Source organism: Ammospiza nelsoni, chromosome 24, assembly GCF_027579445.1.
Source record: "Ammospiza nelsoni isolate bAmmNel1 chromosome 24, bAmmNel1.pri, whole genome shotgun sequence".
NCBI classification, from domain to species: Eukaryota; Metazoa; Chordata; class Aves; order Passeriformes; family Passerellidae; genus Ammospiza; species Ammospiza nelsoni.
This window is the reverse complement of record NC_080656.1, coordinates 5,741,593-5,765,604: the sequence shown is the minus strand read 5'-3', so window position 1 is coordinate 5,765,604 and position 24,012 is coordinate 5,741,593. Positions and strand designations below refer to the sequence as shown.

Here is a 24,012-nt window from a genome sequence, read left to right as displayed (position 1 = left end):
CAGCTGGAGCTCAGGTTTGTGAGCAAGGCACCCACAACCTGCTTTGCTAATTAATCAGTGCTGCAGAGGGATTGGGAGCCCCCAAACTGAGCTCAGGTTTGTGAGCAAGGCACCCACAACGTGCTTTGCTAATTAATCAGTGCTGCAGAGGGATTGGGAGCCCCCAAACTGAGGGGTTTGTTCCCCATAAATTATAAAAATAATAATTTAAATTCTGGCCATGGCTTCTCCATCCCAGGGTGCTTCTGTTTTTTCCCTGCCTCTCTGGTTTCACTGGGGCAGTGCCCAGTTCATAAGAATTGCATAGTAATTGTGGTTTTTTTTGAGAAGCAATCAAAAGCATCTTGGGGGTTATAAGATGCCCTAACTCACCACAGAGTGGCTGTTTCTGGTAGTTTCTGCTCCTGCTGGGCCAGGGCTCTGCTGTGTGGAGTTGAGGAGAGCCTGGATTGGCTTCCAATGAGAAAAAACCTCTTCTTTCAACTCAAAAACAGTGCTGGAGGGTATCCCAGGGCACCCAGACTGCTTGTGTGCAACCAGAGTTACCTGGGGAGGGTTGGTGTAAAATAAGTGCCCTCAGGTTCTCATCTGCCACATCTCACCTAAGGGTAAGTTTAGTGCTGAACCCTCTAATGTGATAGTAGAAAATCACCCAGCTCCACTAGCCCACTGTATTTCTTATTTCAAATAATGTGATTTTTCATGCTTTTGATCTGTCAGATATCCCTGAGGGCTTTTATAGCCACAAAAGCTGAGTTTTAGTAACGTTCTGTTGAACTCCCAGGTTTCCAGCTCTTGTTTATTCCCAGTTTAATTGTGGACAAGGAGCTTCCCAGTGTGGGTAAGACAATAAATACATTCTGATAAGATAATAAATACATCCTGTGATGCTTTTCAGTGCCGTGAGCTCCGGTTACAGCTCCAGGAGGGCAGAGGGAGGCTGTGGCTGCACTAAATGAGGCAGCAGCGTGCAAACAACCATCTGCAGAGGCTCCTGCCCTGAGCTGTTTTGCTGAACTCTGTTCATCCAGTGCAGCCCATTGAAATGGCTGACTCTGCACAAAGCAAACAGGAAATTTGGTGTATGAAGCTGCACCTCACTTCTGGTACAATCCACAGGGAGAGGGTTTCACTTGCTGCCTTGCACCTCACCGTGCAAAGTTTACAAAAAAAAAAAAAATCCTGCACAATTTCTGTGTGTCCCACGTCCTGCATGAAATGATCTGTGCCTTGCTAAAACTCTGACTGCTCCTCTGTGAACATCTCTGGTTTTCTTCCTGGCTGCTCACAGGATCCCACAGTGGTTTGGGTTGGAAGGGACCTTAAAGATCATCTCATCTTATCCCAAAAATCCCGTTCCTATCCCAGGTTGCTCCCATCCATGGCCTTGGGCCCTTCCAGAGCAGGCACAGCTTCTCTGGGAATTCCCTCCCAGCTCCTCATCACCCTCACAGCCAAGAACTTTATTTTCCTAATATTCCCCCTACCCAGGCTCCTAATGTGAAAATGCCCTATAATCTCCTGTCTGTCCACGCTTTTCTTTTTCCTAAGCTAAATATCAAAGCAGCTCCATCTCAGGTGTTACTGAGGCTGCTGGAGGCCCAGCAAAGGTGAGGGAGGCACGATGAGACCTCAGATTTGTCAGAGAGGCAAATGCCCTGTAAATGCTCACCAGGATGTGCTGAAATAGCAGGAGGATGAGCGTTTTGGAGCAGCAGGAGCCTGCACCCGGCCTGAACTGGAAAAGTAAGATCTGTATCTTGGTGAATACCCAGCTGAAAGCACTAATTATGAGAGCTGTAAAAGGCAGGTCAAACCACTCCCACCCTGTGCATTTCAAAAGGTAAAACTTGACGGGATGAAGGAAAAAACCAACCCCGTGTTTTTGGGCGGGAGAGGTTGTTTTGACTGTAACTCATGAAAGGTGGAGGAACTTTTGTAGCTGCTTTAGTGTCCTGCTTAAAGCCTGAATTTGGGAAACTGGGATGTGGAAGGCAGCGGAGAGAATGGGCAGTGCTGAATGCCTGCAGTGAGAAGAAGCACCAGGATGTGAATGGAGATGCCTGCCCTGCCAGGGAGCTCTGCAGAGGTTCTGTTCCCATCGGGAGTGAGGAGAGCAAAGGCTGGGCGTGCTCTGTGCTGTACCTCTGGGGCACACACAGGTGATTGCAGCGGGTGTGGCACCGGTTTCTGTGTCCCCGGGCTGCCCCGTGGGGACACGACCTGGGGTGGCAGCTGGGCTGAGTACCCAGCTGGGTATTTTCACCTGGAGGAGACAATTTGGGGTCTGCAGCTTCCTCACAGGGGGAGCGCTGATCTCTGTGATCAGGGACAGGCTGGAGCTGTGCCAGTGGAGATTTAGGCTGGAAATCGGGAAAAGAGGGTGCTGTGTGACTGTGTTCACAGGGGTCTTAGGTTGAGGGAAGAGACAAGGATCTGACTCCATGTTTCAGAAGGCTGATTTATTATTTTATGATATATATTACATTAAAACTATACTAGAAGAATAGAAGAAAGGATTTCATCAGAAGGCTGGCTAAGAATAGAATAGGAAAGAATGATAACAAAGGCTTGTGTCTCGGACAGAGAGTCCGAGCCAGCTGACTGTGATTGGCCGTTAATTAGAGACAACCACATGAGACCAATCCCAGATGCACCTGTTGCATTCCACAGCAGCAGATAATCAATGTTTACATTTTGTTCCTGAGGCCTCCCAGCTTCTCAGGAGGAAAAATCCCAAGGAAAGGATTTTCCATAAAAGATGTCTGCGACAGTGCTGGGCACTGCCCAGGCTCCCCAGGGAATGGGCACTGCCCCAAGAGCCCCGGGAGCTTTGGGACACCGCTCCGAGGGACAGAGTGGCATTGTCGGGGCGCAGGAGCAGGAGCTGGGCTTGGTGGATCCCTTCCAGCTGAGGGCACCGCAGGATGCAGCAGGGACGGCAGGGATGCGCGGCTTCCCCACGGATGTTGGGATTCTCTGGGGTGTGCCCCTTCCCAGGGATGTGGAGATTCCCAGGGATGTGCGGGTTCCAGGGAATGTGCCCCTTTCCAGAGGTATGCGAGTTCCCAGGGATGCCCCTTCCCAGGGATGTTGTGTCGTCCCCGGAATGTGCGGATTCCCAGGGATGTGCCCCTTCCCAGGAATGTGCGGATTCCCAGGGATGTGCCCCTTCCCAGGAATGTGCGGATTCCCAGGGATGTGCCCCTTCCCAGGGATGTTCTGCGGTGCCGCGGGTCGCCTTTCCTGCCATCGTGCCGCCCCTATTCCCTCCTCCCGTTCCCTCCTCCTCCTCCCCATCCCCATCCCCATCCCTGCCCTTCCTCCTCCTCCCCATCCCCGTCCCTGCGCTCCCTCCTCCCGGCCGCCAGGTGCCCCTCGGCCGCCGCCGCTCGCTCCGTGATCCGGGGCGGCTCCGGCAGCGCGGCCCGGCAGGTGGGTGCTGGGGAAGGGTCCTGTCCCCGTCGCTGTCCCCGTCCCTGTCCCGGTGCCATGGATGGGGCCGGGGCCGCTGCGTCCCGCGGGTCCGGGGACGGGCCGGGAGTGCGCAGGCGGTGCCCGGGGCTGCGGTTCTGCTCTTGGTGCCGTCCGGGAGCTCCTCCATCTTCCCGCCGGGACTGAAAAAAATGTGGATAACGGGATAACGGGGCTGGGCTGGAGGTGCCCGTGTGGGTTTTAGTCGTTTTCGGGCTGTTCTGCACACAGGGTTTTTAGGCATATGTGTTTATTGTAGAGGCTGCTTTCATTCAGGGCCTCATTGCTGCTGGTGATACAAATTATAATATAGATATATGGATATTAGATACATGGATACATAGATAATATAGACATTATATAATAGATATAGTATAACAATAATAATTATATAGTGTATATATAAAAATTATATATGCATCTGTATTATAAATTATAATATAGATAGATATCTATATTATAATTTATAATTATAATATTATAATATAATATTATAATATAATATAGATATTAGATAGATGGATGCATAGATAATATAGATATTATATAATATATATAGTATAATTATATATAATATATAATATATAATATATAATATATAATATATAATATATAATATATTATATATTATATATTATATATTATATAAATGTCATATATTTAATATAAATATAATATATTATATAAATATATAAAATAAATTATATATTATATATGTTATAATTATATGTTATATATAAAATTATATATCTATCTATATTATAAATTATAATATAGATAGATACATAGATAAAAATATTAGATACATAGATAATATAGGTATCATATAATAGATATTGTATAATATATACATATAATTATATATGTATCTATCTATATTATAAATTATAATATAGATAGATACATAGATAAAAGATATTAGATACATAGCTACATAGATAATATAGATATTATATAATAGATATAGTATATCTTATAATAGATATTATAGATAGTATCACATATTTTATTATGTATAGATACGTAATAATATATGAGATAATACAAAATAATATATAGGGAAATACATAATTTTATATGTGATTGCATGTTGTTTGTTAATTTATTGTGTCCATGTATATTATATAGAATTATTTGTTATTTATTATATATTATTTTTTGTTATTTATTGTTCTATAATTATTGCTGCTTTTTAAATTATATTGGCCTTCCTAGCATCAGTCCCTTTTGTCCCTTTTCCCTTCCTCATCTGCTGTGAGTCTGGAGCTGGAGCAGCAGGGATGTGAATGGCAATGCCTGCTCAGAGCAGTTATCCCATCCCCGTTTCACCTCCCCGTGTTCCCGAGGCCCATTGAAACATGATGGATTTGTTTACCCAGCCTGCAGTCACGCCTGGGAATGCTCCAACAGGCCCGACAGGAAGGTTGGGCTCTGCAGCTCTGACTCCTCATCCCGTGCAGTCCCTCTGGTGCTCCCCAGAGCTGGGCAGCAGCTTTGGCACAACTGGAAACTCCTGTATCCCAAAGCCTGACTCAGCTGCACTGCCCTGACTGCTCATTTCATGGGAAGGCATTGTATGAACACATTTCGTGGGAAGGCACTGTATGAACGAGGTGTAGAATAGAGTAATGTGTATTTGGAAACTCCTGTATCCCAAAGCCTGACGCAGCTGCACTGCCCTGACTGCTCATTTCATGGGAAGACATTATATGAACACATTTCATGGGAAGGCATAGTATGAACAAATTTCGTGGGAAGGCATTGTATGAACGAGGTGTAGAATTAAGTAATGTGTGTTTGGAGGGTTTCAGCAACATCCACAAGTGTTTATGTGCTGTAGTTTTGTTCTGGCAATTTGTCTTTTGCTTGTTTGAGAGATTATTGCATAAAGGGAAGATGTATAAAAGAAATACTGCTGAAAAAGCAAATCTTTATAGGCATAGGTTCTTATTCTTTTGTATCCAAAAGATTTGGAGGTTTTGGTGCTAGTAAGGATGAAATGAACCCCGCAGTGAGGAGAATAAAGTGGTTTTCACACAGAGAAAATGAGCCAGGAGCAAGCAGCTCCCTCAGGAGCAGCTCTGCACACTCAGGGCCGGGATGGTTATGGAGCAAAGCTGACACTGGCACAGGCTCTTCCTCCTGCTCACTCTGTCCTTCTGATCCCTCATGTCCCGCTGTTCCCAGGCCAGGATGCAGTTCCCGCTGCCCCTGCGTGCAGCCTGCAGCCTGCTGGCCTGGTTCTGCCTCTACAAGTGGTTCTGCCACCGCTACCGGCACCGGAGCCTCGAGTGGAGCTGCAGGCTGGTCACCCTGACCCACGGCATCCTGGCCACCTGCCTGTCCGCCTACATCGGCTTCATCGACGGCCCCTGGCCCCTCAGCCACCCAGGTGAGTGAGGAAATCAGTGATCTCACCTCCTCTGGGCCTCTCCTCAGTCCCCAGCCTGCTGGAGGGTTGGTGCCTGCAGTGATATCTCAGCCCCAGAGAAATGGAGAGCTTGGTACTGCATCTTGCTGTAGTAATGTTCCTCACTCAGGGTCACCAAATGTGGAATTTGCAGGCAGCCCCGACAAGGGAAGAGATGAGAATCTTGACTCTATGTTTCAGAAGGATGATCTATTATTTTATTATATATATTATGTTAAAAGAAAATTATGTACTAAGAGTATACTAAAAGAAAAGAGAAAGGAGATATCAGAAGGCTAGCAAGGAAAAGAATTGAATGATAATAAAATCTTGTGACTGATCAGAGAGTCCGAGACAACTGGACTGTGATTGGCCATTAATTAAAAACAACCACATGAGACCAACCACAGATCCACCTGTTGCATCCCACAGCAGCAGATAACCATTGTTTACATTTCATTTCTGAGGTCTCTCAGCTTCTCAGGAGAAAATCCTAGCAAAAGGATTTTTCATAAAATCTGTCCATGACACTGCCCCTCCCCAGCTGCAGTTTGGCAGAGCGTGTGACTACGTGTGTGCAGCTGCCAGACTAACAACTGTGGCATTGTCACAGGGAGGTGACACCCCTGCCCCGTCTCACATCCTGCTGCCTCTGATTTATTAAAAATATGGATATCGATCTAGTACCAATATCCAAATGTGACAGACAAAAACTCTCTAACAGTTTAAAATTAGAAAGTGTGTGTTTATTGTGGGATAGCTCCCAAATACACACCGCAATTTACAGGTGATTACAGAGTCCTTTTATCTGTACAAGTACTGAATACCCAAAGTACAAATAGATGTTCATAACTTCGGTACATCCCATTCCCAATATGGATATTGATCTATGGATTTTGATATCCAAAATCTATGGATTTTGATATCCATAGGTATCAATTCAATTCAACTATTGAATACCCAAAATACAAATACATATTCATACCTTTGGTACGCCAATATTAATTAGAAACAACCAACATGAGCCAATCACAGATGCACCTGTTGCATTCCACAGCAGCAGATAACCATTGTTTGCATTTTGTTCCTGAGGCATCTCAGATTCTCTCAGGAGGAAAAATCCTAAGGAAAGGATTTTCCATAAAAGATGTCTGCGACACACCTCCACGCTTTAAATCTCTATTTTTTACCTTTCAGGCTCACCCAACACAACCCTTCAGGTGCACGGGCTGTGCCTTAGCTTGGGCTACTTCATTTTTGACCTGTGCTGGTGCGTGTACTTCCAGACGGAGGGTGCCCTGATGCTGGCCCACCACCTGGTCAGCATCGTGGGCATCGCCGCCTCCTTGGCGCTGGGCGAGTCGGCCGGCGACGTCAACGCCGTCATCTTCGGCAGCGAGATCACCAACCCGCTGCTGCAGGCCCGCTGGTTCCTCAAGGAGCTGGGCCGCTACCACACCTTCGCGGGCGACCTGGTGGATTTCCTCTTCGTGGTGCTCTTCACGGGCGTGCGCATCGGCGTGGGGGCCTGGCTGATGTACTGCGAGCTGGCCTCGCCCCGGCCCCGCTGGTACATCAAGCTGGGCGGGGTGGTCATGTACGTGGTGTCCTGGGTGTTCATGGTCAGCATCTGCCGCTTCGCCAGGAGGAAGAGCATCAGCAAGTACCAGGCCTGGAGGAGCCGCAGGGGCCGCGAGCTGGGCTGGAAAACCAACGGGCACCTCAAAGGGCACTGATGGAGGATGAGTAGAATTGCAGAGTTCACGGGCTGGCAAGGAGGAGTTCGTGCATGAAATGCTGCTGGAGGGAGAGGAGCCAACGCACGTTAGCAGATCTGGAGCCAAATTTATCCCTGGCCTAACTCCACTGAAAGCCATGGAGCTATGCCATGGATTCACTGGGCAGAGCTGGCAGAGTGTGCACAGCCTGAACGAGGAGGGAAAGAAGAATTTATAGACTAACCATGGCTAGTCCAGCAGTTCAGGTGTAAATGGTGATGTGGAGGGAAAGAAGGGCTAATTTAATAGACTAACCATGGCTAGTCCAGCAGTTCAGGTGTAAATGGTGATGTGTGTAGCCAGCTCCTTCAAATCTTGGAAGAGAGGAGGAGGTAACACTAGGTCTCCATGTCCTGTGCAGTCTAGGCAGCTAGAGTTCTAGAGTTCTCACCAGAGTTTCATGCTGGTGGAGGAAGTGTTCTAGTGTTGCATCCAAGCTGGGATTCCTGGCTCTTCCACCACCTCGTTGGTGTGCGCAGCCTGAACGAGGAGGGAAAGAAGGGCTAATTTAATAGACTAATCATGGCAAGTCCAGTAGTGCAGGTGTAAATAGTGATGTGTGTAGCCAGTTCCTTCAGGATCTTGGAAGAGAGAAGGAGGTAATGCTGGACTCTCCAAATCCTGTGCAGTGTAGGCAGCTAGAGTGGCTCTTCATGCTGGTAGAAGTGTTCCAGTGTTGCATCCAAGCTGGGATTTCTGGCTCTTCCACCACCTCGTTGTGTGACCTTGGGCAAGTCTCACAAGTGGAACTCTGTGCCTCATTCCCCCTCTGTGACTTGGGGGACATGGAGCTGCTCCATCTGTTATGCACTTTCAGATTTTTACTCGAGAGGTGCTATATGAAAAAAGTGATGGTTGTTATCTGCACTTGGTTCATCATTCCTGTGTTTCCCTTGGGAGAAACGACTTTGGTGGTCGAGCTAGAGCGAGACTCTAGAAAAAATCAGTATTTTAGGTAGGTTGTTGTTTCCTACCCTTTCTAACTCCTTTCAATAACTTATTCATTAACTTATTGATAACTTATTTTCTGTAGTGTCCAGAACCTAGCTCTAATCAGCACTGCCTAATTACAGGACTAGGTGCTCTGTGAATACACCCAAAGACACAGACCCAGAAGGTAAAATTTTTCCTGATTTTTCCCTCTTCTTCCCTGACTGTTAAAACTCCCCTACAAACACTGCTTTTAGCTCCTTGGGTAACCAGCACACTCCACTTTGAGAAGCCCCATCAGGATTTGCCAGTCAGGGGTTTTCTTGCTGATGAGCCAAGCCCTGATTTTGTCTCCAGAACACCAAAATTCCCTCTGCCATGCCCCAAATCCAAATTGGGATTTCTGGTTGCCCAGAATCTGCCCTGTGGAAGCCACAGACTGACCTTGGCTCTCCTTCATCTGAACTGATGCCTTGACCCCTGGGCTTTGATTTCCCTCTGATTGGGTCTGAGTGACTTTATAAAAGTGAACATTTAGAGGGTCAGAGAGATTTATTTTACAGCTCAGTAAAGAAATGAGAGGCCCAGAATCTGATCTTTTTAAAGCAAAAAATAAACCTGCCTGTGAGAAAAATAAGCAATACTTATCCAGTCCCATTTGTAGGGAAAAACCATGCCCAGCTGGCAGCTCCTGGAGTTGATTTCATTGCACGTCCTTAAGCTGTTCCTTTGTTTTTGCTGCGATTTTGAGCATTTCCTTTGAGCCTCCGGTGCAGCTCAGGTGCCCCCTTTTGCTTGAGCCTTGCTTGCTGCAGCCAAAGACCTGAAGAAGCCCCAAAAAACCCCTTCAGATGAGCAGGGCCAACTGATGAGCTGGTCCTGGAGAGCAAATTTGACCCATCCAGCACTCTCAAGCCTTGAAAGGAGACCAGAAGGGCTGGTTGGGGCTTGCTGGTTCTTTTTCCCAGCTGTGCTGCTCTGTTGAGCACATCCAGGAGCCTTTTTGCCTCAACTTAAACCCACTTTGGGAAGTGGGTGCAGTCTTACCTACCTCATGGGGTGTTTCCATTCAGCACCAAGCCACCTTTGATGGATTCTGGGTGGTTCGTGTATAAAAGTTGCTTTGAGTGTTGTCACCTGAGCTGGGCACTTCCCAACATCCCAAAAGCAGGAGTGAGGTGTTTGGCAAAGGTATTAAAGGGCAGGAGTCACAGGGAGTGAGCTGGACGTGCTCATAAAGGTTAGAAAAATATTATTTTAGTCTGCTGCATCCTCACAGGGAGCCCCAAGCTGAGGAAAAGGGGTTTGCTGGCTTTTCCCTGGTCAGGATTGCAGGAATCTGGAGCCAAAAGTGTCTCAGCCACTGGCCTGGGCAGGGAATGAGGGCTTGCAGCAGCAGCTCCTGCAGAAATGCAGGGGAAAACAGGTCCTGGAGGTGAAAGCAAACAGGTCCTGGGGGTGAAAACAAACAGGTCCTGGGGGTGAAAACAGCCTGGTCCTTGCTGCTGAGCTGCCCACCATGAAGAGTTTCCACCAGCCCTGGTGGTTTGGGCTCTGAGTTTTGCTGAGGGTTGGGGTGCAGCTTTTTGGGGTTACCTGCCCAGGTGGGTGAGGATGGCAGTGAATCTGTGAATCACCTGTTTGAAGAGATTTTGAAATACAATGGTTTGAGTTTGGGAAAGCAGAAATGGTTTCCCCCCTTTTCTGAATGTGGTTGGAAGAAGGAGAGCACTGCTCAGCTCTGAGGCTTTGGGAAGTAAGCAAGGAAACAAAAGGGCAATTAGAAATGGCTTTATGAGGCACAGCAAGGCCTCACAGCCCATTTAGTGGGCTCCAGCATAGATTTACAGGCCCAAAAGTACAAATTCCAAGCTGTGGAGCACAGGGTGGGACCTGTCCTCAGGCTAGTCCATAGTGGCTAGAGCAAACTGTGAGAGGAAACTGCAGAACTAGTGTGAAATAATAACTTGTGTCTGAATTACTGTGTAATAGCAACTAATGTTCCACCAGTGAATGGTGTAGATGCTTTGTATTATGTTTTATAAAAATAAAGATTATTTAACTACATGAGGAATTGGCTTTCTCTGCTTGGGTGCTGCTCTTAAGTCATGGGTTGCACTGGATGGTTCTGGAGGGCTTTTCAGAGAATCTTTTCAGCTTGAATCAAACATTCAGTGGTTCAGAGGGATGGAGCAAAAATATTCCCTTTGTTTTCCATGCCCTGGATGCCATGGGAGAAGAATCTCCTGTGTTTCCACACTGTGATCCCTTCCCAACCATAAATTAATATTATTGCCTAGCAAAGCCCTGTGCTGGTGTGTGGGTAAACAGCTTCTCTGCTTGCTGATGGCCACAGATCCAGCACACCAAAAGTCCTGGCTCCTATAAATAGTTAAGCCAATTTAGCTGTTTGCATGTAACCCTTAAGTCCAGCTTAAACCCCTCCAGCACTGGGGAGCAGCTGTGAGCAGCACTGAGCCCTCTGGAGGTGTTTTTTGTCTCAGAACCTCCAAGAATTTGTGCTGGGATTTTGTTGAACCTCTGAGGTGGCTCCAGAAGCAGAGAAGAAAGTACAGCAGAGTTCTGGAGCTTTGCTTCAGAGCTTCAATGTCTCACAGGTGTGGTGTCCTCAGAAGTGACGAGATCTGGCATTGTCAGTGGTCAGATGTGCTTTGTCTGTGGAAAGTGAGATCTGCCCCTCTACACCCAATTAATTTCATTCTTTATCATCCTATTATTTCTTTACAGGCAACCCTGTGCCTGCCTTTTGCTTCTCCTGCTGGCCCTGCAGTCGAGCTTTGTAAAATTAACCTCCCTTATCAGTCCTCTGCCTTCTCTTTGTAGCTGAACTCCCTATTTCTACTTGAAAAAAATGGATTTTTTTTGATATTCACAGCTTTATTCCCTTGCAGCAGTAGTCCAGGCACTGATGTAAGAGCAGTATTTTAAGTCTTTGAAATCTGCTTTTTCATTAATACCACGGGGTTTGCCATGTCCAAAGAAGTCAATGCCCTCAAGTTCCAGGGGCAGCTGGTAAGTCAACAATGTAAAAGATCCTTAGAAAATTACTAAAATAAGGAATATAACAGACCAAAGTGCACGGAAAAGCTTCTGTAAAGTAATAAAGGTTTACAGGTAGATATTTTTTGTTTGCCATGCCCAAAGAAGTCAATGCCCTGTTTGCCTCAAATTCCAGGAGCAGCTTGGCAGCTGGTAAGTCAACAATGTAAAAGATCCTTAGAAAATTACTAAAAGAAGGAATATAACAGATCAAAGTGCATGGAAAAGCTTCTGTAAAGTAATAAAGGTTTGCAGGTAGATAATTCTGTATGGGAAGAAGGAAGTTTCAGCTTCTGCAGCTTCTCAAATGTTACAGAACACAGATTTTCAGCAGTGCTGTTTGAACTGTGTCTTGTGTCAGAATGAGATCTCTCCAGTGCCACAATCCTCAAATTATATTCTCTATTTCTTTAGATTTTACCTCATTCTTTTTAACCCCAGACAGAGGATGGAGAAAGAGAAGGAGATTCAGGGCAGGATGTGCAGCAGATTCCTCTGTCCTTGCTGCTTTCCTTATGCTGATGTGCAATGAAAGCTCAGTGCTATAAAAATGCTGACTGCCCCGTGGATTATCCGGGTTTAGGAGCTGTAATAAGCTGTCACTCCAGAAGCTTTGCTAGATTAGGCACTCTGTGTCTCAAAATCAGCAAAGCCTTGTGTCCCACAACCAGCGTTTCCAGAGTGCAGGATTGTAGGGAGAAAAATCTGGTGCCCATTTTAAGCGGGGAGATGAAATTGCACAGAAACGTGGAACACAGCACAAATTTATTTGTGTTTTCTGGATTAGGTCCTGTGTTCCTTAGGAGTCACAAATTTCTGGGAATATTTGGGAAATGAACTTGGGAATTGTTTCCTCTGTGCTTTTCCCCTCCAAGGTGTAAAGGTTTGGCAGTTGGTTTCCAAAAGCAGCAGAAAAACAGGAGCTGGCTGAGCAACTTGTAGTGAGCATAAATAACAGCTCAAAATCCTGAGTATCCTCTCACTGGCTTGAAATTGATTAATTTTAAGGAGCAAAAGCATCTTTATGCAGTTGAATTTTGTGGTGGAACTCAGTGAAACTCACCTGATCATCTGAAACACAAACTGAAATTTTTCTGAAAGAGAAATTCTCCCAGGAACTGTTTATCCACACTTAAAACCTTAAAGCAATTTGTGCTGAGTTTAATTAACAGTTCAAAATACCTGAGCATTCTTTCATTGACTTGAAATTGATTACTTGTAAGGAGCAAAGGGACTTGATTTTTGTGGTGGAGCTCAGTGAAATAATCTGATAATCTGAAACAAAAACTGAAATATTTCTTAAAGAAAAAATGCTTCCAGGAACTGTTTATCCACACTTAAAACCTCAAAGCATCACTTTTTGCTGATTTTTATCTCTGTTTATGCTGAGCTGACAGCGGTGCAAATCGGGAATGCTCCTTTTTTCCCAAATTTTACCTTTTACCTGCCCGGGGCTCAGGTTAGAGGAGCCATTCGAGGTTTTCCCAGCAGATGGCAACAGCTCCTCGATGCGAGCCTGGAAAAGGGGATTTGGCCAAAGGAGCCTTGCTCAACGCTTTCTCTATAAATCTGATTTTACAGGAGCCCCTCTAAAGCACCTTAAAGGATGTGATCTTTATTTTAAGGCAAAATAAGAATTAATCTATAGGAATTAATCTCCTCCACTTCAGGGTCCTGCTTAGCTATGTTGTGGACTTAAAAACAGATTGAGGAGGTTAATTAGAGAATCACAAAATAGTTTTGTGTTGGAAGAGACCTCAAAGATCATCTTGCTCCAACCCTCCTGCCACGGGATGGTTCTGTGTGTAAAGTCACAACTTCAGAGCTCAAAAAAAAAAAAAAAAGATAAAAATTAATGGGCACACTGTAATTGCTTATTGATTTCCCCACCTCATATTTCAGATTGTGAAACAGAATTATCACAAATAGACATCTATCTTAATCTAAGTATGTAACCAGCTCCCACAAAAAAAAAAAAAAAATTAAAAAAATCAGCATTTGCAGAAAAGAGAAGCAGTTACAGTTTCAGAATCTGTCTTAGGATTTCCTCCAGCTAATTGTTCTCGTTATGTTGTCATGCACAATAAAATATAATTAAAGTAATAAAAAAGCATTGAGGCCTAATATGCAGATGCTGGGCCTGCCAGGAATCAGATCTCCCAGGAGCTTTCCCCTCTCCAGGCACAGTACTCGATGTTCCCAAAGTTCAAAGCAGGGAGGGATTTATTGCAGAGGAGATGCAATAAAGAGATATATAATAAATAAATATAGATATATGGAGGCATTCAGTCACTTCATCAGCACTGATGACTGCATTGCACACAGCTGCAGAAGGACAGGCAGACGCGGCTGCTTGTCTTGCACTCCCACACTTCATTTATTTATTATTTTTTTTTCTCCCCAAGCCTCTATTTTCCCCCCAAAAGGAAGCCAAAAAAGGAAGCACGAATGCCCTGCGCATACATGCGAAGCATCATGTAAAAAAAACCGATACCATCCCACGCTTCCCCTCTTTGCTGCGAACTCCAACAACACAAGAAATCCTTCGGGGGCTCAGACAGTCTGCTGGCTTCCTGACGGGCAGGACGCAGCTCGGTGGAGCAGAGCAGCCTGGACGTGCCCTCGGGCAGGGTCTGGTCCTGTGTGCCCAGCCAGGAGCCCGCTCTCCACCTCTCAGCATCCCTGCTTTGAAGAACAACCCGGCAAGGTTAATGCAAGGGAAGGAGCGTGGTGTCCTGGATGATTGGGATTAGCTAATAAGGTTATTTCAGTCTGCTGGCGGTTTGCTCTTGGGGGGAGAGTGGTGTTCCACAAGTTCCTTTGTGCAGAGGGGGCAGGAATTGCTGGCAGTGGAGACATCCTGCTTTTCATTGCACAGCTGTGCTGCTCACGGGCTGTAACTTCTGCAGGAGCGGCATGGAAGTTTCCTGAAGTTCTCAGGTATAAATGTTATTTCCAAGTGGCTTGTGACATCTGTGCTGCTCATGGGCTGTGATTTCTGCAGGAGCAGCATGGAAGTTTCCTGAAGTTCTCAGGTATAAATGTTATTTCCGAGTGGCTTGTGACATCTGTGCTGCTCATGGGCTGTAATTTCTGGAGGAGCAGCATGGAAGTTTCCTGAAGTTCTCAGGTATAAATGTTATTTCCGAGTGGCTTGTGACATCTGTGCTGCTCATGGGCTGTGATTTCTGCAGGAGCAGCATGGAAGTTTCCTGAAGTTCTCAGGTACAGATGTTATTTCCAAGTGGCTTGTTATGCCAGGACCAGGGGGAATGGTTTCACACTGACAGAGAGTAGGTTTAAGTGGGATATTAGGAAAAAAATAATTCTTTATTTGCTGGAATTTCTAGAGGAGCAGCATGGAAGTTTCCTGAAGTTCTCAGGTATAGATGTTATTTCCAAGTGGTTCATAGTGCCAGGACAAGGGGAAATGGCTTCACACTGACAAAGAGCATATTTAGGTGGGATATTAGGAAAAAAAAATATTTGTGAGGGTAATGAGGTTGCCCAGAGATTGCTGTAATTTCTGGAGGAGTAGCATGGAAGTTTTCTGAAGTTCTCAGGTATAAATTATTATTCCTGAAGTTCTCAGGTATAAATTATTATAAGTTATTTCCAAGTGGCTCATAGTGCCAGGGCAAGGGGGAATGGTTTCACACTGACAGAGAGTAGGTTCAGGTGGGATATTAGGAAAGAAATAATTCTTTATGCCCAGAGAAGCTGTGGTGGGTCCCTGGAAGTGTTCAAGGCCAGGTCCGAGCAAGCTGGGATAGTGGAAAGTTGGAACAAAATCATCTTTAAGGTCCCTTCCAGCCCAAACCATTCTGGGATTCTGTGCAGATTCCAGGCAGGAATTTCTCTCTCAGACTGTGTTGTACACGGCATGGACAGCAGGGATTTACAGCAAGGCTGAGTTTGTGTTCAGGCTGGGCTGAGGAGAGGGAAATCCACTGAAATTTGCCAGCTGAAATTTAAATGCCCAAACACTCCGCGTGGCTCATGTGTTTGTGTTCAGGCTGGGCTGACAGAAAGGAAATCCACTGAAATTTACCTGCTGAAATTTAAATGCCCAAACACCCCGTGTGGCTCATGTTTTGCTACTTTTGAAGGGTTACAGGAACAGGCCCTCGGCCGCAGTGTTTCCGGAATGAACAGGGAGGGATCAATTTCTTGGATTTATGCTGACCTTAACCTGAAATGAAATTTCCGTGCGTGGGAAATGCGGGACTGGACAACAGAGCCACGAAAGGCCTGGGAGCAAACAGCACAGCCGCTCTGCACAGCTCCTGGCACTTCTACTCTTTTCATTCGCTGCTTATTTATTTTCTTTCTGCTCCAAGTTTCGCCTGTGTCATATTTTCCATGGAGATGGAGGCGCGGGCGCTCTGGGCGCTGGTGACACGGCAAAGTGTCGAACGGAGAAGGGAAAAAGGGAAAAAAGGGAGAGAGAAAAGGGGAAATCTCCTCGGGTTAGGGACGCAGGGGGATGGAAAACTGCTCGGCAGGGACGCGGAGTGAGGGAGGAGCGGAGACGGGAAGGGAAGGAAACAGCCCGCGGGTCTGGAAAACGCTTCCCGAAGGGAAAAGGCCTCGGCAGGCACCGGGGGAAGGGCGGCGAGCGAGGAGGAGGAGCGGGGGAAGAGACGGGGGAGGAGGAGAAGGAGGGGAAAGAGGAGAAGGGAAAGAGAGGGAGGAGGAAGAGGAGGAAGAGGAGGGCGGCCGGCGGAGGGATCCGGCGGCGGGGCGGAGCGGCCGGAGGTACCAGAGCCCCCCGGAGGCGCCGGGGAGGAGCGAGCTCGGCCCAGCCCGGCCCGGCCCGGCTCGGCGCAGCGCAGCGCAGGCTCCTCGGGACGCGCCGCTCCCGCCTCTCCCAGCAGCGCAGCGGGGCCAGCACCGCCCGGGAGAGCAGAACAGAGCAGAGCAGCGCAGCGCGGTGGGGCTCGGCCCGGAACGCGGAGAGCGGAGCAGAGCGGAGCGGAGCCAGCCCGCAGCGCCCCGCTGGGTCCCGGGCCGGAGCGAGAGGCGGAGCGGCGGGGGATGGAGCCCCGGGCCTAGAGGCGGCCGCCCTGCCCGACCCCTGCGGGCGCTGCACGGGCGGGGGTCGGGGCGGGCGGGCAGCGGGGATGGGCCCGGCCGCGGGCGGGGAGCGCCGCCCGCCCCCCGAGCGCAGCCCCTGAGCCCGGCTGGACGGGCACGGGCACCATCGGCCGCTTCTGAAAAGGTTTCTTTAACCCCGCCGAGTCCGCCGAGATTGTTTTGTTGTTTCTTGTTGTTGGAGTTTTTTTCTTGCTGGAGTTTTTTTTTTTTCTTTATCCCCCACGCCCCACTTCCGTGGTTTGGATATTCTGGGTGACTGCAAAGAAGAGTTTTGGAGTTGTTTTGGATTGGGTTTGGTGTTTTGTTTTTTTTTTTTTTTGGTTTTTTGTTCCCTTCTCCTGCCCTTGAACTGAGTTTGTCCTCTGTGCATGCCTCTTGTGGAGCAAGGCTGGATCCTGAACCTCGGTGCATGTAAGGGGCAAAGCCTCCTTCATATTCCTGCAATAAGAGTAAAATGTAAATTGGATAATACGACTTCTTGCCAAAGGCTCCAATGAGTGGCACACAGTCCACAATCACGGACAGGTCAGTATGAAATGAGATTTCTTGATTTTTTTATTTTTTTGAAGTATGACTATTCGCAGAGCTCACGTACTTTTTGTGTTCTGGCTTCAGTGACAGACAGGATCTCAAAAGCAGGATTTAATCAGAGGTTCTGGGAACCAAGGGTGTCCTGACTGTCAAAGCAACTGGGTTAGCTTTGAAACTGACGCATTTTAAGTCCAGCAGCTTTCAGGCCTGCCAGGCTGACTTTGTAGGAGCCAGGGCGGTAATTGAGCTCCCAGGATGGGCTGGTGCTGCAGGGAACACCGAAAGCGAGGGTTCCTGCAAGGGGATGGAGCAGCAGAAACCACCAGAATTCGGCGTCCAGCTCAAACCTGAGCTCAGAGAGAGCGTTGAGGATGCACTTGGGTCTCCTTGGGTCAAGTACTGCCGGCAGGTCACTCCAGGTGAGGGCAGGAGGGATAGCTGACAAGCAGGAATGTCTGCTGGTGTTTCCCTGAGCAGGAGCCTGCCTTTGGATACCTGCTCGGGCCTCTGGACTGCTCTGCAGGTGCCTTTCATTACCTCTGGAGTGCTCTTGTTTGTGCTTGGGTGGTTCAGAGGAAGGGAGAAAAATGTGACAAAAAAAAAAAGTTAAGTAGGAAACATTTTAACATGCGCGTGGAATGAGTGTCTTCAGATTTTTTTTTTTTTAATGAGAAGAAAAGATACCTTTTTTGACACTGTATGCTGTGAAAACCATTGAATGTATTTTATTGTATCTCTGTGGTGGCTGTTTGGTGGTTAAGGGGTGAATGTGTGTGGCCAAGGCCTTTCCTGACCAAGCAGTTGTGGCCCAGCAGCGAGGCTGGGGCTGGGATGGGGCAATGATGCTTTGGGTGCTTGAGTTTACCAATTTTAGGTTCCAGGTGTGGGCAGGAGAGAGGCTGATGTGGTTCTCACTTAAACCCAGACTTTTTGTACTCCAAAAATCCTCACAGCACAGTCCAAAGGCTCTAGGACAGCTCAGAGTTGTGTACAATCTGTGTTTACAACTCTTCACACAGTATTAAATCTCGGCAATTAATTCTGTGGTTTGTCCTAGCAGAATTCTCTCTTCTGCAGTGCGTGAATGATTCTTGAGTTGCAGGGTGTTTTTGCTGTGTAGCAGGCGAGGCAATGACAGTAAAAAGGCATTTCAGTGGATTTGTGAGGATTTTGTTACGTACTTCAGGCCATATGTCTTGTGGCAGTTGCAGGATATCAAAAAGAACGACAGGATTTTCATCCCAGGGAGCAGCTGAGTGATGCATGGAAAGGAAAAACACGAGAACAGGGAATTTAATTTACTTGTTAGTAAAACAAAATACTTTCCATTATTGAATTGGAGCAGCCAAATAAAAAAAAAAAAAAGTCTCATTTCCTTTTGCTCTCAGTCATGTCAGGAGGATGTTTCTGTTTGGTGTTCCATTAAGGTTTTGGATCAAAAGGCTTTTAGTGGCAGGTGAGGAGCTGTCTCCGCAGCCCTGGGATTTCTGGGGGAATGTGGAGGAACTGGATCTTTTCTTGTCACTGTTTTTCACCTCTGGCCTGAAGCTCTGGGGTGCAGAGTCATGGTCGTGGCTCTGCCAGGAGAGGAGAAGCTTTGGGGTGACCTCATTGTGGCCTGCCAGGACCTGAAGGAGCCGACAAGGAAGATGGAGAGAGGCTATTTTAATGGACCTAGAGTGACAGGACAAGGGGGAATGGCTTCAAACTCAGAGCAGGGTTAGGTTGGTCATTAGGGCAGAATTGTTCCCTGTGAGGATGGTGATGAGGTGTCACCATGATGATGGTGATCCCTGGAAGTGTCCATGCCAGGCTGGAGCACCCTGGGACAGTGGAGGGGTCCCTGCCCATGGCAGGGGATGGGAATGAGATGGGATTTAATGTCCCTCCCAGCCCAAACCATCCCAATCAGACAATCTCTGGTGATTCTCTGGTTTATTCCCTGGCTGAACCTTTCAGCAGGAGCCCAGACCCGGTGCTGGTGTTTGTTCCCATCTCTGCCATCCCTCTCCATCCCCAGCATTGTGCAGCGTTTGCAGAGGATGGATTTTCATCACTCCTGTCCCTGCAGAATGTTGCCCTTCCCTTCAGGCCTGGGGAGAGTCTGTGTTGCCTCTTTCATTCTGCCTCTAGAGCTCAGAATGCAAAGCAGGTGCCATAGGAATAATATTGATGCTTCCACTGTCATTAGACCTCCGTGGTATAAATCATCTGACATGTCCAATTCCCTTTGTGTTTGTCAGTCACCTTCCTTGGTGGGATTGAGATGGGAATTGCCTTAAACCAGGAGAACCCAGCCTGCATCCGTGCCAGATGGCGTTAGGAATATAATAGGGCAGCTTGGGCCTGGATTTTCCTCCATATTAGCTTTACATATTTGCATTTTGCATATATAGAGCTGCTTAAACCCACATTGCAGTCAGCAGATATTTCCTTTGCTATCCCTGCAGTTTAAGGTGGCAGTGATTTGACAGCTGTCACATTTCCCTCGTGCAGTCTGCACTTCTCGTCCTTGACATATTTTAGATCTGTTGATGATGTCATGATTACCATTAAATATATAAATTTACATATAATTTTATACATGTTTACATAAAAATCTACATACACATATATAATATATACTATATACAAATATATTTATAGCTAATAAATATAAATATATAGAATATATAAAATTATAAATATATAATATATATTTATATAAATATATAAATTAGGAGTGTATGAATGGCCATTTCTAATGCTGTTTTGGAGCCAGGATGATAACTGATGTTTTTATTAAGTCCCTTCCTTTCCTTTTTGTTTTTTTCTTTTTTTTTTATATAATTTTTTTTTTTTTTTAATTTTTGTTCTCTTTCCCAGGAAAGTTGAATGGATTTTAATGTCTGGCACTGCTGAAACGCAGTCAGGCCAGCTCATATCTGAGTGTGTCTGGGCTCATTCTCTCTGTGGACTAAACCTTAACCCAGCTAGTTTTGGTAGTGGTTATGCTCACATTGTGTTATCAGAACTCCCAAAGCAGGATTCTGTTATCAGAACTCCCAAAGCAGCATCGATTTCTGGTGTCTTTTTCTTCAAGTGCCTTCAGTCTGGAGGCAAGTGAGTGCCTGGGGAGTGGGGGGATATCAGGCATTAAATAAAAAAGGCAGAGCAGATGTTAAAGGCTGCTCTGAGTTGGTGGAGGAGCTCCTGACACACACTGCACCCAGCAGCATTTGGGGAGCACCTAAAGGATGCAGAAACACAAAAAATTATCTCCTAAAGAGCACTTGAGGCTTAAAAACACATCAGCACAGCGTGCCCCAGGAGAGCCGCGGTGCCTCGCACGGCTGCTGGGTGATGTGAGAGAGTTAAACACTGGTTGAACTTCCCCTTCTTTCCCTCAGGATGTTCTTTTACTTTGTCAGCTGCTTTTTCTTCATAGTCCTGATGCCCATTGGAGCGTATCAAACTCTTCATCTGCAGCCTTATTGCTCTGCCCCTTTATGTTTGTAAACATTTACACCCCCTTCACTTAATCCTCCCTTGGCTGGGCTGTGTTTGTGCAGAGGCCTCCTAAGGTGGCATTAATCTTGCTGGGCTGAGGAGCTCTTTGAGGTAGACACCCCCGAGCTGCTCATCTGGCTCGACTTGCTCGTCAGTGGAAGGAAATCTGCACATCCAGGGGACCTTTTATTATCCTAAAATCGGTCAGGTGACTGAGCTTCATCCAGAGCTGCATTTAGGTGAGACTTCCCGAAAAAAAAAAATAAAAATCTGTTTTTGGCCGCTCGCTGGTGCTGGGTTGGATTTTTGTTGCTGGGTGCTGTTTTTGGTGAGGGGATTGCAGATTTGCGAGCAGCTGAGGGGTGGCAGGGTTTATTGGAGGAGTTTTCCTGTTTCTGCTGCAGGGTGCCCACATTCCCTGCCTCTGGAGCTCTCCTGGCCAGCTCTGGGCGTTGCTGTGTGCTGTGCATGGCCGAGTGAGATAAGGCCTTTATTCTTCCCAAGGCCACGCTGGGGCCAGGCTGGAATTCTGAAATTCAGCCATTTCCAGCCTCTGCTTGGCCACCAAAGGCCGGCCCGAGCTCGGCTGTATCCTGTTATGACACTGGAGAAACATTTGTGCGCCATTAATTTCTTTTCACTCTCGGAGTTAACCGTATTTTTCTTCCTGTCACCGTTCCAAACACACTTCAGGGTTGAGCAATGGCACGGCTGCAGGACTTGCTTTATGTTTCTTTCTGTTTATTAAAGGCCAATAAAAGAAAGGAGGCTCTTGCTTTTTGCAGGACCTCGCTGAGGAACTGGTGGCTCTTCTCTGCAGTTGCTTGCAAATGAGTTTTATTTATAACCCTGCTGTAGTTTCTGTTGCTATGATTGGAAAACAGCAGAGGTAAAATTTACACATAATTACCCTTGAGAAGTTTTAATTGGTGATTTGCTCCTGACTTGGTATTAAAATAGACTCTAATTGTTTCTTATCTGCCTCAGATGCACTTTCCCTGTCTCTGGCTCTTTGGAAGTCCCTGTAGTAAATGAGAATTCTTGGACTCTATGGTGGGGAAAAAAAGAGTTTTATTTCTTCAGTTCTTCAGCAGGGTAAGAACTGCACAGAAAGTCACACCTTAGTTAGATGTCATTGTCGTGCATTTTTTAAATTAGCAGAGTTAGTAAAACCCAGTATTTATGGAAAATGGGCTGCAGCATGGCATCTAAGGATTAAAAAGAATAATAGTCTTTGAGTGGGGCTTTTCATCATTGTGCCTTGGCTATGTTTGGAAATTAGCAGTTGACAGAGTCTGTGCATAAATTCCTGTTTTATTCTGCTGTCCTTGGGGCTGGCAGAAGAGAGGGACTGTCTGGGGTGTTTGCTGCAGGCTGGGACACAAATGCTACCACTTGATGTTGCGTAGTTTATTAGGGCTTTTACTGGAGACAGGAGCTGAGGTGAGCTTGATTTTCTAGTTTTGAGTGGAGCTGTGGGCGTTGTGATTATTTGGGTGGAGGCAGGAATGATATTTCATCTGTGAGCCCAATTGTATAATTCTCCCTGTGCACAGAACTCCTGTTAATGGCATTTTAACATTTCAAATGGATGGATTAGGAAAGGGACCAGGATGTTGGCTCCTTCAGTTTTAGATTTTCAAAGTTCTGATCCACATCTGCAGGAATTTAGCAGCAAAAATAAAATAAATTCAGGGCTGTCCTAGCTTGAGAAGGAAAGTGCAGCTTGCCCTTGGAGTTTGTGGGTGGTCACTGGTGTGCACAGAACTCCTGTAAATGGCATTTTAACATTTCAAATGGGTTAGGAAAGGGACTGAGATGTTGGCTCCTTCAATTTCAGATTTTCAAAATTCCATATCTACAGGAATTTAGCAGCAATAAAAATGCACTTTAACATTTCAAATGGATGGATTAGGAAAGGGACCTGGATGTTGGCTCCTTCAATTTCAGATTTTCAAAATTCCATATCTACAGGAATTTAGCAGCAAAAAAAAATGCACTTTAACATTTCAAATGGATGGATTAGGAAAGGGACCGGGATGTTGGCTCCTACAATTTTAGATTTTCAAAATTCCGTATCTGCAGGAATTTAGCAGCAAAAATAAAATAGACTCAGTGCTGTCCTGGCTTGAGAAGGAAAGTGCAGCTTGCCCTTGGAGTTTGCTGGGGTCACTGGTGGGGTTTGTGGGTGTTCACTGGTGTCCTTTGACTTCCATGGCCTGTGTGGGAGGAGAGTTCCTCGGTCCTGCAGGGTGACAGCAGCGAGCACAGTCGTCCTGCTGCAAATCAAAGAGTCCTCTGTTCCCTCTCACAACTGCTCGGGACCTTGTTGTACAAGCGATGGTTTTGTAGAAGTGATGTTTTATTGTAGAAGTAGTGATTTAGGCGCTGGAGATTTCTGCAGTTCATCCTGAGGCTGTAGAGAACATTGGTGAATTTGCCTGGGGAAGGTGGCACACACACCTGTACCTGTTATTTTCTATATTTCATGGCTAGACACCAGGATTCTGTTATTTTCTGTATTTCACGGCTAGACACCAGGATTCTGTTATTTTCTATATTTCATGGCTAGACACCAGAATTCTGTTATTTTCCATATTTCAAAGCTAGGCGTCAGGATTCCTGTTATTTTCTATATTTCATGGCTAGACACCAGGATTATTTGGTTCTTTTCTGCATTGGGGTCTCCCAGTGAATTTCTGCCTAAAGAATTTGAGTAGCTTCACTGACAGCTTCTCAAGAAGCTTTGGAGTATAACCATCAGGAATTTTGACATTAACTGTTGCTTTCCCATTTTCCCTGCAGTATTTGGAGCAGCATCCTTTACCTCTCATGGTTAAAATCCTCAGCCCTACCTGGGCAGCTCTGTGTGCAGTTCTGCAGAGTGTCTCAGTGTTTGCTTTGGTCTGGAGATTGAATTCTCCACTCCTCCTCCTCGAGGTGGTCCTTGGGGTCACCGGGGAGATCTGTTGGCTGTGCTGCTTGGAAGATAAGCTCAGCTTCTCGCCTTGAGCCTTTTTCCTCCAGGTTTCTCCCTAAAAACCTCTCCCCTCTGAAAATTAGCAGTTGGAGATTTATTAATGAATCCCATTTGTATTATCCTGGTGTTTCTAGTGGATATATTGCTGTAAAAATGCTTCTTGTAGCATTCCAGATATTCCTCTGCCTAAGCACTCCCTCTGATATTTTATCTGCTTTGAGATAAGCAGATTTTCCTGTGTGAGAGATGTCAATAGCACTAAG

The 24,012-nt window shown here is 46.4% G+C and overlaps 2 protein-coding genes across 4 annotated transcripts in view; both read left to right on the top strand.

Annotated features, from left to right (window-relative positions):
* Positions 1-3,318: 3,318 nt before the first annotated feature.
* Positions 3,319-7,620, top strand: LOC132083498 (TLC domain-containing protein 5-like; the record flags this gene model as incomplete). The annotated part of the gene is made up of 3 exons (XM_059488194.1): positions 3,319-3,435; positions 5,662-5,866; positions 7,082-7,620. Coding segments are annotated over 3 exons (861 nt in total), but the record flags the coding sequence as incomplete, so codon positions are not given.
* An 8,943-nt stretch (positions 7,621-16,563) lies between these two features.
* The window catches only part of ARHGEF12 (Rho guanine nucleotide exchange factor 12), a 92,602-nt gene continuing 85,153 nt past the window's right edge, over positions 16,564-24,012 (top strand). For all 3 annotated transcript variants that reach the window (XR_009419966.1, XM_059488479.1, XM_059488478.1), the window contains exon 1: positions 16,564-17,274. Coding sequence is in view for 2 of the 3 variants with exons in the window: in XM_059488479.1 (XP_059344462.1) it covers positions 17,243-17,274 (32 nt within the window). In the remaining variant the exon portion in view is untranslated. The remainder of the gene's footprint in view (positions 17,275-24,012) is intronic.